At 50.0% G+C, this 23682-nt stretch overlaps 1 protein-coding gene across 1 annotated transcript; it reads left to right on the top strand.

Annotated features, from left to right (window-relative positions):
* Positions 1–243: 243 nt before the first annotated feature.
* On the top strand, positions 244–12116 carry LOC135461107 (zinc finger protein 239-like). Its single transcript, XM_064738095.1, has 2 exons — positions 244–277; positions 11278–12116. Exons 1-2 carry the CDS (start codon positions 244–246, stop codon positions 12114–12116), a joined length of 873 nt encoding a protein of 290 aa, XP_064594165.1.
* The last annotated feature ends 11566 nt before the right edge of the window (positions 12117–23682 follow it).

Below are 23682 nucleotides of genomic sequence, written 5' to 3'. Positions count from 1 at the left end.
GGAAATGCACTAGCTATAACATGACAGTCTTGCAGCCACATCACCCCAGTTGGGCCATAGGCCGAACGTGGACAGTTGTCCTTCAAGGGTCAAAAGAAAGGGTAAATGTGCGAATTATCAGGCTCCAACCGTCGGTGCCCCGAGCGGTCGGACCAAACAAAGTGATTAAAAGCGTGCCGAAAGGGAAAAACGCAACCTACCCTAAAACCCTACCCACTAGAGTCGGCAAAGTCCCAACCGGCCATGCGGAAGTCTTTCAGACAGACCGCGCAGCTAGGTCGGACTCAGACCCAATCCTTCGTATGTTAGAAGCTGCCTTTATATCCCTGAATGAATCCAACCCTAACCTAACCGAATCCTGCTGGCTTTGCTATGATGTCAAACCTCCCTTTTATGAAGGAATCGCTTTAAACACTCCCTTCAGTTACTCCACAACCGATGCCCCTCACCAGTGCAGATGGGAAACCCCTCACAAACGAATCACCCTGAGCCAAGTCACAGGCCAGGGCAGATGCTTTGGCAATGAAACCCTAGCTAGGCGGAGAGGCAACGTCTGCACCAAAGTTGTCAAGCCTAACAGGAAAAACAATAAGTGGGTAGTCCCATCCGCACCTGGGATGTGGGTTTGCCAGCGATCTGGACTGAGTCCCTGTGTGTCCCTTGCCAAATTCGATGACTCTAACGACTTTTGTGTCCAAGTTCTGATTGTTCCTAGGGTCCTGTACCACTCAGATGAAGAAGTGTACCACCTTTTTGTGGAACCCAGCCGGCTCCACAAAAGAGAAATAATAACAGGTGTAACTATCGCGATGTTGCTCGGTTTAGGAGCGGCAGGAACGGCAACGGGTGTCTCAGCCCTAGCGACACAGCACCAAGGACTGTCTCAGCTGCAAATGACCATCGACGAGGACCTGCAAAGGATCGAGAAATCCATCTCCTTCCTGGAGAAGTCAGTCTCCTCTCTCTCGGAAGTGGTCTTGCAGAACAGGCAAGGTCTGTATCTCCTGTTCATGCAGCAAGGGGGCCTGTGTGCTGTCTTGAGAGAGGAGTGCTGCTTCTATGCAGACCACACAGGAGTCGTGAGAGACTCCATGGCAGAACTCCGAAACAGACTGGCTCACAGGCAGAAGGACAGGGAAGCCCAACAGGGCTGGTTCGAGTCCTGGTTCAATCAATCACCATGGCTAACCACTCTGATTTCTACCCTAATAGGTCCACTGGCATTGCTACTTCTAGCGGTTACCTTCGGACCTTGCCTGCTGAACAAGCTGGTCTCATTCGTTCAGGCCCGCCTGGAACGGGCCAACATCCTGTTCATCGGCCGGCGAATCCAACCAGGGAACACTGCCAGCCACAAGTCCTAACCTTGACTGGCGAAAACTTACTTAGATGTACCAAACCCCCTTTTCCTTATCGAACGGCAACCTTATACCTCATTTCAGTGTATGACTACCTCATTCATTTGTGAAAAAGGGGGGGGAGATGTAGCAGATAGGGCCAGGCGTTCGGAAGATCTCGTGATGTTACGGGAAGACAGGGCCCCTGCCCCCTTAGATAAGAAAATTAACATAGGAATGTAGCCCCCTGAACCGGATTCCGGTAATTTTCCACTTGCCCAGGTAACTTTTCCATCCCTACTAACCATAGATGGTAAGGACAGACCCTCACCTGACGTAGAAGCCCCCTAGACTGTAAAACCCCACGGGAAGAGAGAATAAAGGCCTTTGATCCTCCACCATATTGGTGTCCGCGTGTTTCTTAGGCCCGAGCGACCCCGGGGAAGGGGGTCGCCGTGCTGTTTCCTGAAACCAGGCCGCCTGCCTTGTATCAGAAGGCAACACGGGACTGCCACAGCTGTGGTGTCACACAGAGAGTAATGTTGGGGCTGCCAACATCGTGGGCTCAAATACAGGGTAATCTTGGGGCTACCACCGCTGTGGTGCCGCAGAGAAGTCAATGTTGGGACTGCCAATGCACTGGTATCACAGAGAGGGGAATGTTGGGGGAGTCACTGCTGTGGTGTCACAGACAGGAGAGTATTTGGTGCTGCCACCTCTGTCGTGTCACAGAGAGGAAAACACTGGGGTTGCAATTGCTTTGGTGTCATAGACAGGGGGAGATTGGTATTGCCACTGCTGTCATGTCACCGAGAGGAGAACACTGAGGTTTCCACCATTGAGGTGTCACTGACAGGGAGACACTGGGGCTGCAAATGTTGAGGAGTCACAGAGAGGGGAATGTTGGAACTGCCACTGTGTTGCTGCCATAGAGAGCAGAACTTTGGCTGGCCACCTCTGCAGTGTCATAGAGAGGAGAACTTTGGGGCTGCCAACACTGTGGTATCACAGACAGGGGAAGGTTGGGGCAGCCACTGCTGTGGTGTCAGAGAGGGACGTGGGGCTTCCACAGCTGCAGTGTCACAAGACAAGGAGGGGAAAGTTGGGGCATTCACTGGGTCTCCACCAAGGCTAACGGTGAAAGCAGGGCACTGGGGAAGGCAGCAGGGAGAGCAGACGCTGTGCTGAGTGAGCAAGGGAAGAGGATGAGTGCAGAAGGCACAGCCCACCAGGAGGCCAGCAGGCAGAGCTGTAAAGCCTCCTGAGGTGAGGGTGACCTGCCCGGGGTGTGCCCTGCTCCCCCAGGACTGTGCTGCCACCCTTGGCAGAGATGTTTGCTCAGCAGGATGTCCCCTGGTCACCCGGGGCCGTGCTGCTGCCCCAAGTAGGAGGGTGCTGTCAGCTGAGTGTGCCGTCCCTGGGGTCAGTGCTGGAGGTTCCCCGAGCAGCCTGGCTGTGTTAAATGAGCACCCTGCAGCCCCTCTGTGACCTGCTGACTCCTGAAAGCACTGGCTGCTGTGCTGCTGTGCCCTCTGCTGCCCCTTGTTCTGCCGTGCTGGCAGAAACTGCCGCAACCGCCCAACAGCAGCACGGGTTGTCAATGGAGCGCGCTGCTGCTGATCCAGAGGGTGGAGAGATGTCATGCTGCAGAGTCACATTGAACAGGCACTCTGCCACTCTGCTGTGCCCTGCTGCCACAGCTGGAACCCCAGAAGCAGCACTTGGTAGCAGCAGCGAGGCGCTTTGCCCCTGCAGCCGCTGCAAGGCACCCAGCTGCCACCACTGTGAGATGCCTTGCTCCTGCAGGACAGTGCCTGGCCATGGAGCGGGGTTTGCTGCCCCTCCACCAGGCCTGCCATACCAGCTGAGATCTCAGAAGCAGTGCCCGGCCCCTGTGAGATTCCAGCTCCTCTGTGCCATGCTGCTGCCCCTGTAGCCATCTCTGCCTGCGGTGGAACCACCTCTCTGTGCTTTGCTGGGACTGAAAGCGCCCCTACAGCTGTGCCCAGCCACAGCGAGACAGTGCCCGGCCCTGGCAGGAAAGCGCCCTGCCACTGTAAGGGGGTGCCTGGCTGAGGAGCCATTCCTGGCTGCTATGGAGCTGCCCGTGCCTGTTGCCAAGCTGTACCTGGCTGCTGTGAGACTCCCAGATGCTGCAGAACACCTGGCTACCATCAAGCCGTATCTTTCGCTCCATGTCCTGATGTCAACTGCTGTCAAAAGGTGTCAGCCGAGCGGTTCACATGGGGAAGGTCACCAGGGGGGTTCCCTGGGCCGGTGCCCCACCTGGGCCAGCACACAGCAGCCAGCTTAGAACTGGTGCAAACCAGGGGAATCTGACTGTTTAATTAAAATAAAGCATCACAAAGGCCTGAGGTGGGTGTTGATGCAATGTGATTTCCACCCAGTGCTCTGAATGTCAAAGTGAAGAAATTCATTGAAATTCAGGCAAGTGGCAGGAGCAACTATGACTCTCCTAAGGCAGTTTTTGAGAGTCTAGTTACAAACTGGGCATTGCTGCAGAGATTGCACCTCCTTGTGGTCCTGCTGGATACCCTGTGTAACGTAACGCAGTCAATCTCTGTCCCAGCACAGAGGCGTTGGGGATGGCCACTTCAACATCCTTCTGTTGAAATTTCATCCTCCTGAAACAAATTTACAGTAAGAGCTGTGTGGCTTTTTGCCCAAAACCTGGCTCCAGAGTATTGGGATTTAATTCCAACATCACACTGCAACATCAGACTTTGAAAGTGGGCAAAAGATTGCTACATCCTTGGGGGTCCACTATCATTCTTATTCTACCTCTCCTAAAATTGTGGCAAATTTACTATCCAGGTCCGTAAAATGGGGAACCACTTTAAAACCAAACCTCTAAATGTGACTAGGTAGCCTTGGTGTCCCAGGGTTTTAAAGTGGACAATTTGTCTCAATTTTGTAAGGGAAATTTGATGTCTTTATTTTCTAAAAAGCAGGTAGACCTCTTGTCTAAAAACTGGGTAGACCTAATGCCAAAAAGTTTACCATCAGAACCCCCCATTTTGGCAGACCATGGATTGGCTACGCTGGTGAACTTGGGGTTTTATAGATCAGAGTTTTTAGTGAATAACTTGGAATGTGTTCATTTTTCCACAAGCTGGGAGGGTTTGAGCAGGCTGCCTGAGGTCTATGAACAGCTTGCACCATGGCCAAGTGTGGGACTGAAGATCTGCCTTCTGAGGAACTGTGCATCGTTTGTGCTTGACAACGGGAAGAGAAACAGCAATTGTGAGATGGAAGGCACACCAGAAACATCATCTGCTGAGCAAGAGAACAACGCCAAGCCGGCGACATCCCCAGCTCAGACAGAGAACTGCAAGGAACAGACACTGGAAGACATCCTTACTGTGACTGTTCCTGATAAAAAATCCACTTTGTCCTTGCTGTGGTACCCAGGTGAACTGTGTGTTGGGCTTGATTGAACATCTGAGGGTAATCCATGGGAAAAGGAGGGTTTGCTTTCAGTGTGCTCAATGTGAAAAAGAGTAGAGTAATTATCATAGTATTGTTTGTCACTTTGCTAAATGCAGGGGAACAGCAGAAATGGCTCCAGGCAGGGAGTGGATATGAGGAATGCAGCATGGACTTAAAGATGAAAATTGTTCTGGGACAACACAAAAGATTGGTACATTTATTGATTAGAAATCAGGAAAGGGTTGCTTTCCCACCCAATAGAGACTTCCAACCAAGGAGCCCACAAAAGATGCTTGACTAAAGAGGAGGAAGAACTACTGATAAGATTGGAGGCTCAGTTTGAGGGGAACAAGAACATCAATAAACTCATTGCAGGACACACATCACAAGCAAAACAGCTAAACAAAGCAAGGACATAAGGAGATTGCTGCCCAAGAAACCAGCCGAGGATGTAGATAAAGAAACAGGGATGAGTCATCAAACCAGGAGACCACATGAGGGCCTGAGAAGGGACTTGGACAAAGATCTTGGGAGGAGTCAGATGCTTGGGAGAGCAGCTGCTGGAAGGAAAACAGATCCCAAGATGAGTCACCACCCTGATAAGGATAACAACAGCTGGGAAACAGCAAGTGACAGAGGGAGAGGCAGCTGAAGACCCATTATCTCAGAACCCTCAGTGAATGGTATCAGCTGGGACAATTAACACCTTCCCACAGGCATTCAAGCACTTCCTAGATGGCCAGGAGATGCAATCAAGAGTCAATCAATCAGCGCAGGAATGCTTCTGATGCTTTCAATCAATCAGCCAGATAAGAATAGCAACCAGAGATAAGGGAAAAATGGGGACCCAGGTAAAAGGAACAATAGGACCTTTTCAAAAATGGATGAAAAGAAGAGCAGTTAAGAAAGGTAATTTTCTTTTCGTCCAGGACATGCTCCATCTAGATAGGGGAAAACTTGCTAAAATTATCCTGAATGAAAGACACAGTGTTTGTCCTGTGAAATCACACCCATCAAACATTTTTCAGTTTTAAAAGCCATATGAGAACACTTGATAGCCTTGGGAACTTCCAAACTAATGGGAAAGCCGAAAATGGTGCTTTCAGAGAATTAATTACAGCAAAAGAAATTGAGAAAAATGGGCAGGAGATGAGCAAAAGCTCAGCTCCCAGTTTGGAATAAGAGACATCAAGAAGATGGACCCAGAGAACTCCTGGGAGTTCAGAGATCTTCAGCTTATTGTTAACATCAGGAAAAATCCCAGACATGGTGAGGGGTTGCAGGACTGTTTTGATTCCTAAGTCAACCAAACCAGAGCGCCTAAAGGAAATTAACAACTGGAAACCTATCCCAAACAGTTCCATCTTGCTAAGACTGTTCTCCAGGATTTTAACAGCCTAACTGACCAAGGCTTGCCCCCTCAACCCAAGGCCAAGAGGCTTTATAAGAGCAGTGGGATGCTCTGAAAACCTGAAACTCCTGCAAATCATTATTCAGTCAGCAATAGGAGAACACAAACGCCTGGGTGTTGTATTTGTGGACATCACCAAGGCTTTTGATACCGTAAGCCAGCAGCACATTCTACGTGCCCTACAGGAAAGGGAAGCAGATCCCCACATCATCAGTTTGGTGAGCAATATTGTGAAAAATGTTTTTGTGCTTTGTGTCAATCAGCAATGGAATCAGCAAATGCTTGTATCTGCTGTGTGGAAAACGGATGCATTCCTTGGGATAGATACAAAGAAGGGTTTTGAGACTTTCTATAGCCAAATAAATCTTTGAAGTAGGGGAAGTATGGTAAAGCAAAGAGATGAGGTAGAAAGATGGCTGATGCTTAGACTAAAATCAAGGAAGGTGTGGTAAAGCTAAGGGGACTGCAATGCAACTAAATGCATATGTATAATAAAAAGCTTAACAAAATCATGTAGCAGACAGCGGTGAAGGGGCCTCCCTCCAGACGAGCACAAGAAAGACAGGAAGCCAACAACCACCTGGAAAGATGATGAAATTGCTGATTCCAGCTTATTGATATTTACTCATTTGTACTAACCAAGCACATTGAAAAATGCTTTGTAGGCTTCAAAATAGTACATATACTTTACTGAATTTGTAAGTGCTGTGTGCCGTGAGTGGAGCAGTGACTCCCCGGTCCCCCAGCACTGCTTCCTCGCCTTCTTTCAAATCAAAGATATTGAAATAAAATTTGCATTGGCTATTAAAATTTTATGTATTAGTATGATCCTTGTCACATGCCAGCACTCCCAGTACGGTCCCAGAATAATCCCAGTTACTTTCAAGCAGTCCCAGGATGGTGCCAGTTGCCTCCAGCTAGATCAAGCCAGTTGTCGTGGTTTGACCAGGAAGGAGTGGGAATTCTGGGAAGCTGTGGTCAAACCAATGAAGGTTTTGGGTTTCATACTGACACCTGGTGTAGCCAGTGGGGTTTGGACACACCTCCGAGAATACACAGGGGTTAAAAGCAAGGCACTGCCCTGGCACTTCCTCTTTTGGACATCGCGGTGAAGAGTTCAGATCTCTCTCCCCCGCCCAGCCTGTTGCTGCTGGGCGGGGGAGGGGCCGCCATGCGGTAGGCCTGGGGCCTGGACAGAGGTGGGGGTTGAGGGGGCTTCGAGGATGGAAGGGTGGAAGGTCCCAGAGAGTCAGCCCTCGGACAGCCCCCCCCCCCCCCCCCCAGGAGAGCAGCCAGCCAGAAGGAGAAGGGGGAGGAAGACTGCCCGGCCGGAGTGGCAGCGTGTGGGCAGCGTGCGTAGGAGTCGCTCCGGGACCGACAGCAGAGACTGAAAACTTTTAACCCTTTCTTGCATGATTGGGGCCTTGCAAAAATGCTAATCCTCCTCGAAGCTGAATAAGAAGGGAGATGAGAGATGAGATGAGACAAGGACTTTGGCCCGAAGATTGTGGAGATGATTGGATGGGGAGAGATGATTTGGAGTGGCCTTTTGGCTGGACTTTTTCTTGTAGCCATGGACTCAGTTGTTCCTGTGACACAGACTGCATTTAGGGGGAGGCAGTGCCTCAAAACCAGGAGGGTTCATTCGTGAGGACCCCCCGGCCCCAGGGGGTTGGAAAAATATGGGGGGGACAGATGTCCCAAAGCAGAGACTGTGCCTTTTTGGAGTGAGACAAGGCATCCTTGAAAGACAACCCTAAAAGCAGCTCTGGTCCATGCCGTCAGTGGTGAGAGCACTGGGCATGGAAGGAAGATGTCACAAGCGGCAAAAGGACTTTTTTTTCCGGGCGGTGCCGAAGTGACAAGGAAGCACACGAGGTTTCAGTGTGTTTCCAGGAGAAGCCTATGGAACAAGAAGGACTCCTTTCCTCTTCATGAACTGCAGTTTGAGTATACTAAAGTGTCGTGCCGGGCTGGGCAGTTGGTGTTTTTATTGGATTGGGAAAGTCAGGGAGTGGGGAGGAGGAAAAGTGGTTTTTGTAAGGTTTTCAATTTTTTTCTTTTCCTTATAGTCTTTCCCTATTTTCCTGTAGTTTAAGTAATAAAGTGGTCTTTATGTTTAAGTTAGAGCCTGTTTTGCTTATTCCTGGTCACATCTCACAGCAGACACCAGGGTGAGGCATTTTCATGGGGGGCACTGGCTCTGTGCCAGGCTCAAACCATGACACCAGTCAATCCCAGTATGATGCCATTTGCTCCCAGTGTGCTCCCAGTTGCTCCCAGTCACCCCCAGTCCAGGGATGATGTGCATGGTGTGTTCCCAGTCACTCTCAGAAACTCCCAGTGTTAATCCAGTCAGTCCCAGTATGATGCAGAGATGAGCCCAGTGTGGTCCCAGTTGCTGCCAGTATGAACCACCTGTGCCCCGCATGGTTCCACTTGCTTCCTTTCACCCTGACTTTTGTTCCAGTCTCTCCCAGTCTTTCCCAGTGTATCCCAGTTCCTTCCAGCATATTCCCAGTCCTTCCCAGTATGATCCCAGTTCATCCCAGTAGAAGCCCAGTTGCTTCCAATGATGCCCAGCATGCACCCAGTCACTCCCAGTTCCTCCCACTTGCTGCTGGCATGATCCCAGTGGCTCACAGCTGCTCCTGATCATCCAGAGCATGATCCCACTTGCTCCCAGTATATCCCATTTGCCTCCCACAGGGTCACAATTGCAACCGGCAGGCTCCTATGCAGTCCTGGTATGATTCCACTATGATCCCACTATGATCCCAGTCTCCTCAGTGTGATCACAGTCTCCCCCGGCATGGGTCCAGCTGCTGCCAGTATGATCCCAGAATGATGTCAGTACAAACCCAGTACAATTCCAGTCACTGCCTGTATGATCCCAGTATGATCCCAGTTCAGCTCAGTCCCTCCCAGTGATGCCATTCCTGGGATCCCTCAGCCCTCTCTGTGTTCGCCCCTCCTGGATCTCCCAAGAGGAACCCCAAGGGCTGGCAGTGCCCAGGCAGGGTCCCCAGCGAGGCCCAGTTTGGATGTTCAGCCCCCAGTTTTCCCAGTTTGCCTCTCCTTTGCCCTGGGCCGGGTTCCCCCTGCCCACAGCAGCTGGGAGCAGCCAAGACCCCCGTGCTGCCCATCCCGACCTGTCCCGGCTCCATCCCCGCTCCTGCGGTGGGCTGCGAGGGCTGCGGGAACGGGACACTGAGGGTGTGGCTGCTGCTGGGGGAGGAGGAGGAGAGAGAGAAGAGGGGGGAAGAAGTAGGATAGCAAGAAGTGATGAAAGTAGGAGAAGGGCTTAGGGAGGAGGTGGAGAAGGGGTGGAAGAGGAGGAGTGGGAGGAAGAAGAAGAGGAGGGACAAAGGAGGATCAGGGAAAGCAGAAGGAACCACGAGGTCAAGCACTCCCTGAATTCGAAGCCCCCATGTGTGGGATCATCACCCCCATCCCACAGGTGACCAGGGAAGGGGTGCTTGGCCCAGATATCCTGGGGGGTCCCTGGGTTGGGGTTTTTGGGAGGGGATGTTTGTAGAATGTAGAACTCCAAATCTGAGCAGAAAAGGCACCATGGGGGGACATTGGGGGGTGCCGGTGGCGGCTGCCGGCAGAAGTAGCCTGGAGGAGCAGAGCCCGGTGTCCCCCAGGAGCCCAAAGTGGGGAGCCCAGAGAGGGGGGAGCACCGCCATTGGTGGGAGCCTCAAGAGCCTGGAGAGGGGCAGGGGGGACTCCTTGGAGCCGCTGCAGCCCAAAGTAGAGAATAACGGGAGAAGGGACCCTAGGATCCCAAAACCCCCCAGCATCCCTAAATGGGGAGATGGAAAAGGGGGGAGCTTTTTGATTCTTGGGACTCCCAGCAGCTTGGGGAGGGCGGGGAACAAGGAGACAGGGGACCCCAATACAAGCGTGACCCACAGAAGCTGGGACAGGGGCAATCCTCAAACACCACAGGGAAGAGACCAGAGACAGGCAACTCCTGGGAAGCATTTTCAGGGCTGAATCTTGGTGCTTGGGAGGTTTTCATGGAGCCCAGTGGCTGGTGGCTTCTAGAGATGGACTTGGGCAGAAGGACATTCAATCTCAATGTTGTTGTTTTTTCTGAACCAGGAGTTCCCATTCCCAGTCGTTGGTGGCATGGAGGAGAAGGCTGTGAGGAAGATGAAGACTCCTGTTTTAGGTTGCAAGATGTAGCTGGGGGTTTGTCATCAATTCCCATCTGTTAGAAGTGGGGCAGGTATCATCTGTTAATTGAGCAGTTATCTTTATCTCTTCTACAACCAATCTTCCCTCTGGGAAATATCTTCTCTTAATGGGCCATTGAGTGTCACTGTATGACTGATAAAAATTCCATCATCCCATTGTGAGATGCTCTGCCCAGGGGGAGGAGCCAAGCATTCCTGCCTGGATATAAGCTCATCCTTGGGACCCCATAGCCAGCCTTTCCCACAGGATTCTCAGAGGAGCAGCTTTCTTATCCACAGAATTCCCAGAGGAAGAGCAGGCCCAACACCACCACCACTGAACCTTCAGAGAAAAGCTCCACCCTTCTACAGGATCCCTGCTTCAACAGAGCCACACCTGTCACTGCAGGAGGACTGCAGGCACTATTTAGCAGGATTGCTACCAGGGCCCTGACCCACAGAGTGTCAGGTCGTATCCAGACTTGGTGAGTGGGGATTTTTTGTACAGCTGCATTTGTATTTTTAAAATTTTCCTAGTCAATAACTGTTATTCCTAGTCCCATATTTTTGCCTGAGACAACCTTAATTTCAAGATTATAATAATTCAGAGGGGGAGGGTTTACATTTTCCATTTCAAGGGAGGCTCTTGCCTTCCTTAGCAAACACCTGTCTATTCAAACCGAGACAATGCCCCAGGACACCCAGGTGGGTGAGGAGGAAGTCAGTGCCCCTTTCCCCCTCTCTCCTCCTCCATCTCCCAGCCCAGCACGGCCCCCGGCTGCAGGACAACCCCACTGCCAATGCCGTCCTGCCGGGGAAGCACTGGGGGGATCTCCTTCTCCTTCCCTCTGGCACAGAGGCAAATCTCATCCTCTCTTTGTCCTTCCTCCCCCAGAGAAGAAGCTGAGGATGGAGACCAGGAAGGACAAATCTCCAGAGCAGAACCTGGTGGAAGAGGCCACTTTGAGCAGCTCCACCGCACATGAATCCAATGGGGAGGAAAAGTCCCAGAGGTCCCACAGGATGAGTGGCACCAAACCCAGCCCGGGTTGCTCTGAGGAGGAAAGACCCACCCTGGGCCAGGAAGGTAGACAGAGCTTGAGCCAGGGCTCAGAGCTGGTGGTGCATGAGCAGCCTCATGATGGGGAGAAGCCCTACAAGTGCTTGGAGTGTGGGAAGAGCTTCAGCCAGAGCAGCACCCTGATCCGCCACCAGATGATCCACACTGGGCAATGGCCCTACGAGTGTAGGGAATGTGGGAAGGGCTTCAGGTGCAGCTCTGAGCTCGTTACCCACAAACGCATCCACACTGGGGAACGGCCCTATGAGTGTTCCGAGTGTCAGAAGAGGTTTCGGATCAGCTCCCATCTCATCCTGCACCAGCGGATTCACACTGAGGAGAGGCCCTTCCGCTGCCCTGACTGTGGGAAGGGCTTCAAGCAAAACTCCCACCTCTTCATCCATCAACGCATCCACGCTGGGGAGAGGCTCTATGAGTGTCCCCAGTGTGGGAAGAGGTTTCAGACCAGTTCCCATCTCCTTCTGCATGAGCGGATTCACACAGAGGAGAGGCCCTTCCGCTGCCCTGACTGTGGGAAGGGCTTCAAGCAAAACTCCCACCTTGTCACCCACCGGCGCATTCACACCGGGGAGAGGCCCTACGAGTGTCCCCAGTGTGGGAAGAGCTTCAGTCGGAGCTCTGCCTTGACCAAACACCAACAGAGGCACCAGTAAGGGAAGCCCTGCAAATGCCCTAACTGCAGGAGGAGCTTTGTGCACAGCTCCAGCTTCATCTCCCATTGGAGAACCCATGTTGGGAAGAACGCTGGTGCTCCACGTTCCCTGTGATCCTTACTGGCAAAACTCCTGTCCCTTTTCCTGCCCCTGCCAACGACATGATGTGGGATCGAAGAACATGAGGGTCTGGCTAATGCCATGTCATTATTTTCACTGCTACTTCAGGTCAATGCCAGAGGCAGTAAAGGGACTGTCTCCCCTTGAGAGAAGGCTGTCTTTTCCAGGCAGGAGTGAATATGTGGCTGGAAAGAGACAGTCAGTAGTGTTGTAGTTTTCCCTTTAAATAGTTTTTCTGATCCCTCCTGTTACCAGTGTTGTTGCTGTTCCTGTTTGTTCCTTATCTGGTTGCTGTTCCCAGTAAATTGCTCTCATCCCAGGCCGGGATCTTTGCGTTTTGTGCTTTCCATGGGAGGTGGGAGGGCAGCGAGGGCAGTGCGGTTTTAGCAGGAGCAGGAAATTGGGGAATCCCATCCCTGAACCCCAGCCCCTGGAAACCGAGCATCCCAGCTGGTCCCAGCCCTGGTGGCCATGGCAACAGCCTTGGGAGCGGGTCCCTGGTTGGGGCTGTGGGAATCTCTTCCCTCTGGTGCCCAGGGACAGGAGTGGAGGGAACGGCTGCAGCTGAGTCGGGGCAGGCTCAGGTTGGATGTCAGGAAAAGGTTTTTGCCCAGAGGCTGCTGGGGCCCTGCCCAGGCTCCCCAGGGAAGGGTCCCAGCTCCAGGGCTCTCTGAGCTGCAGCAGCGTTTGGACAGCGCTGCCAGGCCCAGGCTGGCATTGTTGGGGTGTCCTGTACAGGGCCAGCAGCTGGACTGGAGGATCCTGATGGGTCCCTCCCAGCTCAGCCAATTCTGTGGTTCTGGGATCCCATGAGCCTGGGGATGGGACTGCCAATGGTTGCCATGGCAACGGGCTCTGGCTGCAGGCCTGAGCTGGTGTCCATGGCAACCACCCCTGGCATGGGGTCTCCATGGAGCTGCCAAGGGACTGACCATAGCAACAGGGGGCTGCTGAGGGTTGCCATGGAAACTGTCCAGAGCAATGGGTTCTGGTGATGGGTGCCTGCTAAGAAACTGAGTTGCCATAGGCACTCAGAGGGGTTCCATGGGAGGTGCCCTGATTTTTTAAGATTTTCTAAGATATTGACATTCTTGTAGAGAACTTTCTCACACACTTGCTGTAAATAACTCATTGTTTTGCATTCCTTTATGGAGGAGGAGAAAGTTGATGGACTCTTGGTTTGTCCAGTGTCATTGGAGAGGTGGCACTGTCACCCTCCAATCCACTGTCACTCTTGGAAAACCATAAATGTTGCAGTCAGAAAATAAAGTTCCTTTTTTTTCATCATGAGAACAGCGATGTGTGCTTGTGTTCTTTCGTGTCCTATATCAACACATGGGGACATTCCAAGAGTCTCCAGGCTGTTCAAGAGCTGCAATGTCCCACGCAGAGATAGAAGCTCCATGGAGACCTCCCAGAGTTTTCTGGGGATGGTAAAGAGCCCTGTGGTCAGAGGCAGTCACAGCCATTCCATGGTGACATCCCAGGGCACCTTGGGCTGCAAAGGCACCGATCTGTCACAGGCACTCACGGGGGCTCCATGGTGACATCCCAGGAGTCCCCAGGCTGCCAAAGCTCCAGGATGTCTCAGACATTCACAGGGGTTCCTGTCATGGGCAGAGTGGGAGCTGCAGGCAAAAGCATTGTTTCTTTCTTGAAGAAACTCCTGCTGAGTCATGGGATGGAGAAATGGCACACAGCAGCCACCATAGAACCCATAAAACCCTCCAGAACCCCTAGACTTCTAAAATTTCTTCTCAGAGAGGAGACTGGGAGTGGCTGGATCCAATCCCAGCCCCAGACATTGACAAAGGTGCAAAAGATTGGACAGGGGGAATTGAACTTGTCCCACAGGATTAATGATGGTATACCAGACAGATTTCCAGAAATACAGCTCTGATTGATTCTGATCATGCTTAGACAGAAAGATCTTGATCAGACTTATTTCCTCCACAGCACTGGAGCTCTAACAATTAAAATATTCTGCTCTAGGCAGCAATTTTGAAGTCAACAGGGCCTTGCTGGAGTTGCTGCAGCCCATTGCAGGCAGAGCCTCCTGCTCCAGCAGGAACTGCCTTTCCTGTGCCATGAGCAGGGCAGGTCCCGCTGCAGGAAAAGCCCCAGGCCAGCCCCAGCACAGGGAAGGGCTCGGGCACAAGGGCAGAGTGCCGTGCTGGGAGCTGTGCCAGGGAGAGCCTGAGGCACCAAAGGCACCTTGGCAGCAGCAGCTGCTTGCAGGCCATGGCCAGAAGGCTCCCTTGGCAGTCCGGCCTGGTGGCCACCACTGCAGAGCTGCTGCCTTAGGGCTCATTCCTGGCTGGGCTCTGAAAAGCCACTTCTGCTCCAGGAGCCTGACTGGGAAGCCATTGGCCCCAGCACCTCGGGGACAAGATATTAATGACAAAACTCTTCATGCCAGCGGAGCCAAGGCAGGGGCAGAGGAAAGGGCAGAGCCAGGCCCAGGGGATAGGGCTGCCATGGCGATGGCTGTGAGGTCACTGCCCCTGCAGCAGCCTGGCTGCCCTCAGCAGACATTCTGGCCTGAAATATTGTGGGGGCACCCAGCACAGCAGAGAACCCACACTAAGAGAATTCTGTTCTTTGGTTGGGCAGGGTTTCACTGGGTCAGGCTGCACAAAGCTCCTGCTCTTGGACAATTCCTGGGATGGGGCATCCAATTCTATAGAAAAACTGGCGCAGTTTCATGCCACTTTCATAATAGTAAAATATTTTTTCCTTCTAACAAATGTAAATGCACCTTCATTCCTGTTAAAGATATTGACCCTTTTTCTGTCATGGCAAGATTTGGGAGAAAATAACTTTGACCACAATTTTTCCATTTTCACAGACCTTATTTTTTTTCCAAAAATCTCCCAGGATGAGGGAGGCCTCATCACAAAACCAGCAGGGGGAGTCTGCAGCCTCTGGGCTCAGTGGTGTGGAGACTGAGGACAGAACAGGAGTAGCCTGGGAGGGATGGAAGGGTGGTTTCAGAGGGGCAGGAGCTTTTCTTCATAGTGGGAATGAGCCTGAAGAAGACATAATAGCACCAAGAGCAGCTGGGGAGGTGCAGAGTGGACACCAGTGGAAACGAATTTCCCTATCAGGGCAGGGCTGTGGTGCAACACGTCCCCAGCAGTAGCCTGGAGCAGCCCAAGGCTCTGTGTGGGCTGGCAGAGGCAGGCAGGAGGCAGAGCTGTGAGCAAAGGAAGGGCCCAGCCAGGTGGGGCAGCCGGGGGATGCTGACAGCCTGCAGGGACAGAGGTGCAGGGCAGGGACAGCCTGGGCTGCACAGGGCACAGGGATGGGCAGCAGCTGCAAGACAGCCCTGCCAGAGCCAACTTGGGCAGCACTTTGGCCATGGCTGCTGGGCCTGGGCCTGAGGCCATGTGAGAGTCTGTCCAAAATATCCTTCATTTTTTTCCTCAAGGTTGCCATGAAGAGAGATCACCGAAAAATTAAAAACTGATGAACCACTGGGGGGGGAAAATCATGTGCCTCTTAGCTCTGTTTCCACAGGTGTTTTTTGCTATACATGACACTGAACTTGAAGGAGCACCCTGCCCTTTTTCCTGAACAATGGTCCTGGAATTTCTCCCCACCACCTGGCCTGGCTGGTTTGAGCTTTGGGCTGGTCCCTCCTCCAAGAGAAGACCCCTCTAGCCCGTCCTCAACCATCGTGATAGACAAGTAGAGATGTAGGCCTCTTCATCAAGGATGCAAGACATGAAACCCCTGTGTGAGAAGGCCCCCTCTCACCTTCTTCCAGAGACTGGGACTGAAACCCTCCCAACTCGGGGGAGCTGTGCAGAGGGCAGGGAGGAAAGCTGCCCAGAGCAAGCACAGGTGCAGGCAGTGGGCCGTGAAAACAATGGTTCTCGCTTGCTGCCTGGCTCGACTTTGTGCATCCGTGAACAAATACTAATCTTTCCCCCGAAGACCTTTGTTTCGGCTGTGAAATTCCTTCCCCCTTCCCCCAACGAAAAATAGTATAACTTGGGGTCCAGATGAACTGTGCCTCCAAAATCTCCCGGGACGTGGCCTGGCAGACTCCATCAGCTGGATCCCGAAGGATAATGCAGCACCACGTTTGGTAGCTATAACGCACCCCTCCTCTTCCTCCCTCATTTCCTTATTTTCTCCTTTGTTCCACTGGTTCCTCTCACCAATGCATTTCTGTTGTGGTTATTTCAAGAAAATTGCACTTGTTTAGTGTTACTGCAAATCCCCTGTGCTGTGTTGGTTCTTTTTGTACCCTGAGATCACCCCTACGAACCATCACATCATCCATTCACTAGGACAGATCATGACAAATGGTCTCCATGATTCCATAGGGCCCTGCAATGTCACAATGATCTCCATGGATCCATGGTGCCCCTCAGGATCACAACGACCCTTTGGCTCCATGAGGCCCTGAAATGCAGCAATGGTCTCTTGGTTCCACAAAGCCCTGCTGCTTCACACTGGCCCCTTGGGACCATGCGGCCTTGTTTCCATGAGGCCCCACAGTGTCACAATGGTCCCTTGGATCCATGGTACTCACAGTGCCACAATGATCTCCTTGGTTCCAAAAGTTCCTACAGTGTAACAGGCTCCACAAGGGCCTGCAGTGTCACCATGCCCCTTTGGCTCCACAACGCCCTGCAGTGTCACAATGGTCTCCATAGGAAGGAAACAAGTGAGCCCCAATGGTGCAGGGGCAGATGAGAGGTAGTCACTAGAGGCCAAGGCTAGCCAGACTTGACTGTATTAGCAGATTTTATCCGGGAGCAACCCTTGGATATAGGGAATTTTAGAGGTGGAATCCTAATTTCAGCCATGGGAGGCTAGACAAGAAAGACAGTTCTTTTCCATAGGAATAAAAACACAGAGCCCCGCTGCCTCATGGTCAGATGGGAAGTGGCCCTTGGCATGGCTAATTCAGTGGGACCTGTCAGACAGCCCACAGGAGGCCAAACCAGGCAGACCTGTTCCATGTTCCCCTCATTTCATGGAGTCCCATACTGTCACAATAGTTCCCTTGATTCCATGAGGTCTTGCCATGTCACAATGGTTTCTTGGTTTCATGAAGCCCACATGGCTCCATGCAGTCCTGCAGTGTCACATTGGCCCCTTGTTTCTATGGGCCCCACAGTTTGATCACTGACCCTTGCTTCTATAGGGCCCCTGACTTGCACAATGGTGTCCTTGATTCCATGAGGTTCCATTGTCTCACCGTGGTGTCCTTGGACCCACATTGTCACAAGTGACCCATGGTTTCATGGGGTTCTGTAGTGTCACCCTGGTCGCTGTCAGAGGCTGGATGAGATCGATGTCCCGAGATGTTGGGAATTTAGCTGCTAGACAAAGGAAAATTACAGAGCTGTGGCTAATTCCAAGTCCTGCACCTGTATTGATAGCATGTCCTTGAGGCTTAGCTGTAGTATAATAACAAACAGTGAAAGAGACATGAGAAAAGAGAGATGTAACCCCTAAGGAATGAGGAAGAGTTCATGGCATAGTTTAACGAATAGATTGCTTAGCTTACAGAATATTCATAAGCTTATTGTTTGCTGTATAAGTGTTTGATACTCTCTTCAATAAACTGGAATTTGCTTATCACTCATATTGAGTGTCTGAGTCTCCCCTCGCCGACAAATGGCTCGACCCCGGCAAAGGCCTCATTCTGCGACAATTGGCGCCTGGAACAGGGACCCTATGGACCCCTGCGAGCCACGGTCGGTGCAGTATTTGGGTGTCAGTCTCAATGCAGCCTGGGAGGCACAAAAAGCGGCCCTGCCTTAGGAGACCTGGAGAAAGGCGAAAGAGTGGGCTTCGGTGCCCTGGCGACCTCACAGGAGAGCCCAGCTGACTGAATGCCGTCGAAATCCTGGAAAGGCTTGGAAAGGCTGCAGCGCGCTAAATGAATGACAAGTTAAAAGGTAATACAGGGACAAACGGCATATAATCCTTTTAAATGCTTTTTAGAAAAGCGGGGACTATAGACTGTTGACTTGGGAAGAGAATTCCCGAGATTGCTGCATATAGACTTGCAAAAACGTGCGTTGTGGTGCTGGTGCTGCAAGTATATGCACAATACATCAGCGACCCTGCTGCGATGGCGGCAGCAGCTGCGGCTCGGGACACCTGCAGGGCTGTGCCACTCCAATCTCGGCATGGGCGCAGCGGCGGGAGCGACGGCGGCCGCGGGGGGAGCGACGGCGGCTGCGGGGAAAGCGACCCGCGCGGCCACGGGTGCAGCGGTGTCTGCAGTGCACGCAGCAAAGAGCCCAACACGGGGGGGTGCCCCCCCCCGACACAGGTGCCGTGGGACCGGAGCGCTTTTTCCAGCGGAGCGCTTCTCCCTCTGACCCGCAGCAGGCAGGAGCTTCGGTGTGAGACCTTAACAGCCGTAATAATCGTAACCCTTGTCAACAAAAGGAAAAGATTCCTGCTGCAATTAAGAGACCAGTGATAATAAACAAACGACACCAAAGACTATTGCGCCAGCGTTTATCACCTAAGTTAGAAGAACCCTTTTGTTTTTCTTAGAGGAGACTGTGAAAGAGAAATCAGCGCAGTGAATGCGGGAGTCAAATTTCGGCCGATTTGGCTCACAAGTATTCGTTGTGCTGTCTTGGGGTCACCGGTATTGACATAGACTTTAAATATTAGAAGCACAGTCTTTAATCGGTAGAACATCAAACTCTGAAATTATGTTTTGAAAAATTTGAAAATGTTAAATTTGTGTTAAGGTAGTTGTAGAAGTAGGATGTGATGAGTGTGTTTTTTGTGTTTTTTAAGCCTTGTTTAAATGTGGTAAAGGTAAAAGCAAACACTGAATTTAAAAGAATTTTTTTTTACAGGTATACCTTAAACAAACTTCTTATGTTTAAGTGCATTCAAGTATAAAAAGGCTGCAGCAAACACGTGAAGAAAGTTGTTTTAGTTTAGTATTTTAGAATCAGGCCTGTAAGTAAGTTATAGTAAATGCTATATTTTATTTTTATAGTAAGTTTTATTTGTTACTAAGTAGTTTAAGTTAAATTGTTTATTAAGTGCCATTAAATGTTAAATACTGTTAAGTTTATTTCCTGCTAGGTTTAAGTGCTGTTCAGTTGAATTTTTGTTAAGTTTAAGTGTTATTAAGTTTAAATAAAGTTAGATTCTGTTAAGTTTAAATTATATTAACTGTAAGTGTTATAAAATTTAAAGTCAGTTAAGTTTTGTTAAGGTTAAGTTTGGTTAAACTTAAATACTTTAAGTTTTAAGTGCTATTTAGTTTAAGTGATGTTAAATAGATTTATGCTTTCATGATAGGCATTTATTTTATGACCTGTGTGCAAAGTAACACACCTGAGTTTTAGTTAAGCTTTATAGTACATAGAATTCTTTTTTATATCTGTTGTATAGCATATTTTATAATTAGTGATAACCTTTTTAGTTTGCTTTCCTAGCTTAAATCCCTTATAAGAAAAGAACCTTACTAGCTAAAAATATTGTTTAGTTATTAAAATTGTCTATTTTTGTGTTATAAAAAATGTAACACAGTTAGCCCATAGAACTTTAAAAAAAAAAAATAAAAACAGGGGAGATGTTGGGAATTTAGCTGCTAGAAAATGGAAAAGTACAAAACCATGGCTAATTCCAAGTCCGGCACCTGCAAGATAGCAATGTCCTTGGGCTTAGCTGTGGTAGGATAACAAACAGTGAAAGAGGCATGAGAAAAGAGACATGTAACCCCTAAGGAATGAGGAAGAGTTGATAGTATAGTTTAACCAATAGATTGCTTAGTTTACAGAATATTCATAAGCTTATTACTCGCTGTATAAGTGTCTGATGCTTTCTTCAATAAACGGAATTTGCTTATCACTCATATTGAGTGTCTGAGTCTCCCCTCACCGACAAATGGCTCGACCCCGACAAAGGCCTCGTTAAATTTCTCTGTGACACTTCAGTAGTTAGTTTTTCATACAAAAATTTTACCTTACCACTAAAGTTTTCAATCCATTGTCTGCAGTATCCTACGAGACCCAATAGCTGTCTGATTTGTCTCTTATTTCTTGGGGTAGGAAGGGAGAGGATTCCCTTAACCCTCTCTGGGTCTAGTGTTTTAGTTCCTTTACTAAGTTGGTGTCCTAGGTACTTCACTTCTTCTTCTACGAATTGCAATTTATTTTTAGACACCTTCAGCCCCTGGATGCTTAAAAAGTTTAGAAGCTTAATGCTTTCTTCTTTAACTGATTCCTCACTCTTTCCAGCAATTAACAGATCATCTACATATTGAACAATGGTTATTTCTGGGTTCGGGGTATAGGATTTCATTATCTGTTCTAATGCATGCCCAAATAAATTCGGGGATTCAGTGTATCCCTGTGGGAGCACAGTCCACCTTAGTTGTTGTTTTCGGTGGGTATCAGGATCTTCCCATTCAAATGCAAAATAATCTCTACATTCTTTATTCAAGGGGCATGCCCAAAAGGCGTCTTTCAAATCTATAACACTATACCATTGGTCATCAGGTTTCAACTGACTGAGCAATGTAGGGGGTTTGCTACTACTGGGAACCGGGCAATGGGTCTCTTATTTATTTCCCCTAAATCATGTACTAGCCAGTATTTTCCATCTGTTTTTTTTTACAGGTAAGATAGGGGTGTTTAAGGGAGACATGCAAGGTTCCAAGAGCCCTTGTTGTATTAACTGTTCTATTTCTGGTTTTAGTCCCCTTCGCCCATCATCTGACCTGGGATATTGTTTTATCCTCACCGGGATTTCCGAGTTTTGGATAATAACTGTGAAAGGCTCTATATTCAGTCTCCCTGCTGTGCCAGGGGTATACCAAACCTCCGGGTTTATTTTCTCTTCGTCAGTGGCCCATAGGGGGCACAGCCTGACTTAGAACTGTTTTTCTTCAATATTTATATTTATTCCTAATTCCACCGTTAAATCTCTACCTAATAAATTGTAATTGGCTTCGGGGACTAGTAGCAGTGATCCTACCTCTATTTTCTTTTCTGATTCTATTAAGACATCTTTAATTACAGGAACCTTGAAGGGTTCCCCTTTTGCCCCAATAACCTGTACTGTTAAAGGCAAAATCTTACATCCTGGGGGCAAAGACTGAACTGTTGATCTCTCAGCCCCCGTGTCTACAAGGAAGGTTATGGGGGTTTGCTGGGGACCCACTTTAAGTTTTACCAAGGGCTCTGATGACATTTGAGTCCCCAGTAAATAGAGCCCTTGACCCCCCTAATCCTCTTTGAACATTTTCTCATCCCTAAGCCTCTTTTGACATTCCCTCTTCATGTGTCCTTTCCCAGCACAGTAGTAGCACACCGTTCCTTCTCTCCCCCCCGCTGGGGGCCCTCCTAAATCCCAGGGACCCCTCCTCATGTCATTTCTTTCCCGTGGCGGAGGGTTGTTTCGCTGCCCCTCCCTTACTGCTGCCACCATCATCCGAACTTGCCTTTTATGTGCTTCTTCCTCCCGTCTAACATATACTTTCTGAGCCTCCCTAAGCAATTCATCAAGTCCTCTGTCCTGCCAATCCTCTAACTTTTCTAATTTCTTTCGAACATCTTCCCATGATTTAGCTACAAACTGTGTTTTCAGGAGTGCTTGCCCCATAGGCATCTCTGGATCCACCCCTGAGTATAACTGAAAACTCTTCCTTAATCTTTCCAGCCATTCAGTGGGGGTCTCATCCTTTCCTTGGCACTCTCTGAATGCCTTGCTTATATTTTGTCCCCGGGGCACAGCCTCTCGTATGCCCTGGATTATGATGGTTCTTAAGTCCTGCATATGACCACGATGGTTGGGGTCCTGATTATTCCAATTGGGATTTTGCAAGGGCCATTTGACATCAGCCGCAGGACCTTGAACATGCTGGGCGTCCCAAATTCTCATTCCTGCCCTTCTAATCATCCCTCTCTCCTCTGTTGTAAATAGTATGCCTAGAATGGACTGTATCTCTACCCAAGTATATACATTTGGTCCCAGGAACTGATCCACCCTTTCTGCTACTCCTATAGGGTCTTCTAATAATTTTCCCATCTCTTTCTTAAACTCATGGACATCTCCTGAGTTTAAGGGGACAGTGACAAACCCCATCCCAGCTTGAGGTCCTCCTAATGCTATTTCCCTAAGAGGGAACAACCCACTGTTCTCTCCTTCCACAATTACTGTTTTCATTTGGCTCCGAGTACGCCTCCTGTAATCCGGGGAGTCTGTGACCTGCTGTTTGTCAGGGGCTGATGCCGGAGGAGTGTTTGGAAGGGATACGGGGGGGCTGGGGCTGGTGGTGGTACATATGGGGGAGGATAAATAGAAATCTCTTCCTCCACTCGGGACTTTTTCTTTCTCTCTTCTTCTCCTTGGCTTCCCTTAAGGGGGAGCAATCTAGTTATTTGCTCATTATTTCCTACCAACCACAATTTAGCATAAGCACTCTCCTCCAGGTTTTCTGGCGCTTTGGAATACACATAGATATTCAGGGCTTGACAGTCCCAGTCCTTGGAGGATCCGAAAACGGGCCAGTATATATTTCCTGAGTCCAGTTTCTTACCCCCCCATACTACCATGCAATAATTTATCATTTTTGCTTTATCCTTCCCTTTTCTGGAGGGAAAATCATCCCAATACTTAATCATTAATCCTAACAGACTATCCTTAGGTATTGGGGGTAACCGGGGGCCCTCCCCCATGGGGTCAGAAGGCTTGCTTTCCTTCTGCCCCATCTTCCAAGGAACCTCCATGCACACACACACACACCCCCCTCGGTCGTGGCTCGCTCCCTCGTGGGCTACGAGAAACGCACTACTAGAGGGTCCCTCTTGCCTCGTCCTCAGTTGGACGTCTCATTCACTGTGCCCTGGGATTCCAACCCCAACCGAGCAGTTCACCCGTATACTCACGCGTCCTGCGTCTTCGCTCGGATCTTTGTGCCCAAAGTTTACAGGGTTACCGGTGTTTCCTTGCTTATTCTCGAATATAGGTTCGTCGGTCCAGAGGGGGGGTCGGTTGAGAAGATCAGGGCCACCTTCGGGGCGCCCCCCCCGAATTCTCAAACCAACCCTGTCTCAGGATCCGAGTCACAGCACCAAATTGTGATAAACAAATTGACCGAATTTAAGAATTGTACAATAATCTTTATTATGCAAGCAAGAATAAGCAAGATTCAGCGCTGGGCGGCCCGGAGACTTCGCTCCCTTAGGCGCACACCTCCCCCCTTTAAAGTTCGCTTTTTATTGTCCTTTTTTCAGATTCCTGGATGACGTGGTCTGTTTTCTGCGCATGCTCCTCCTGTTGCTAGGGGTCTTTTTTCTGCCTTCTGGTGGTTGTGGGATGAAGGCCCCAAGTCTTCCTCTTTGGCCGCTTTCCTTATAAGGCATACCTATAAGTCTAATTTTTTTTAGCTCAAGATTCTTGCAAGGTTAATAATTGTTACCATATGTGTTTCAGAAAGTCT

This window comes from Zonotrichia leucophrys, unplaced genomic scaffold (genome assembly GCF_028769735.1).
Source record: "Zonotrichia leucophrys gambelii isolate GWCS_2022_RI unplaced genomic scaffold, RI_Zleu_2.0 Scaffold_172_99392, whole genome shotgun sequence".
Lineage (NCBI taxonomy): Eukaryota > Metazoa > Chordata > Aves > Passeriformes > Passerellidae > Zonotrichia > Zonotrichia leucophrys.
The sequence above is the reverse complement of the archived record's forward strand: the minus strand, read 5'-3'. Positions and strand labels throughout refer to the sequence as shown.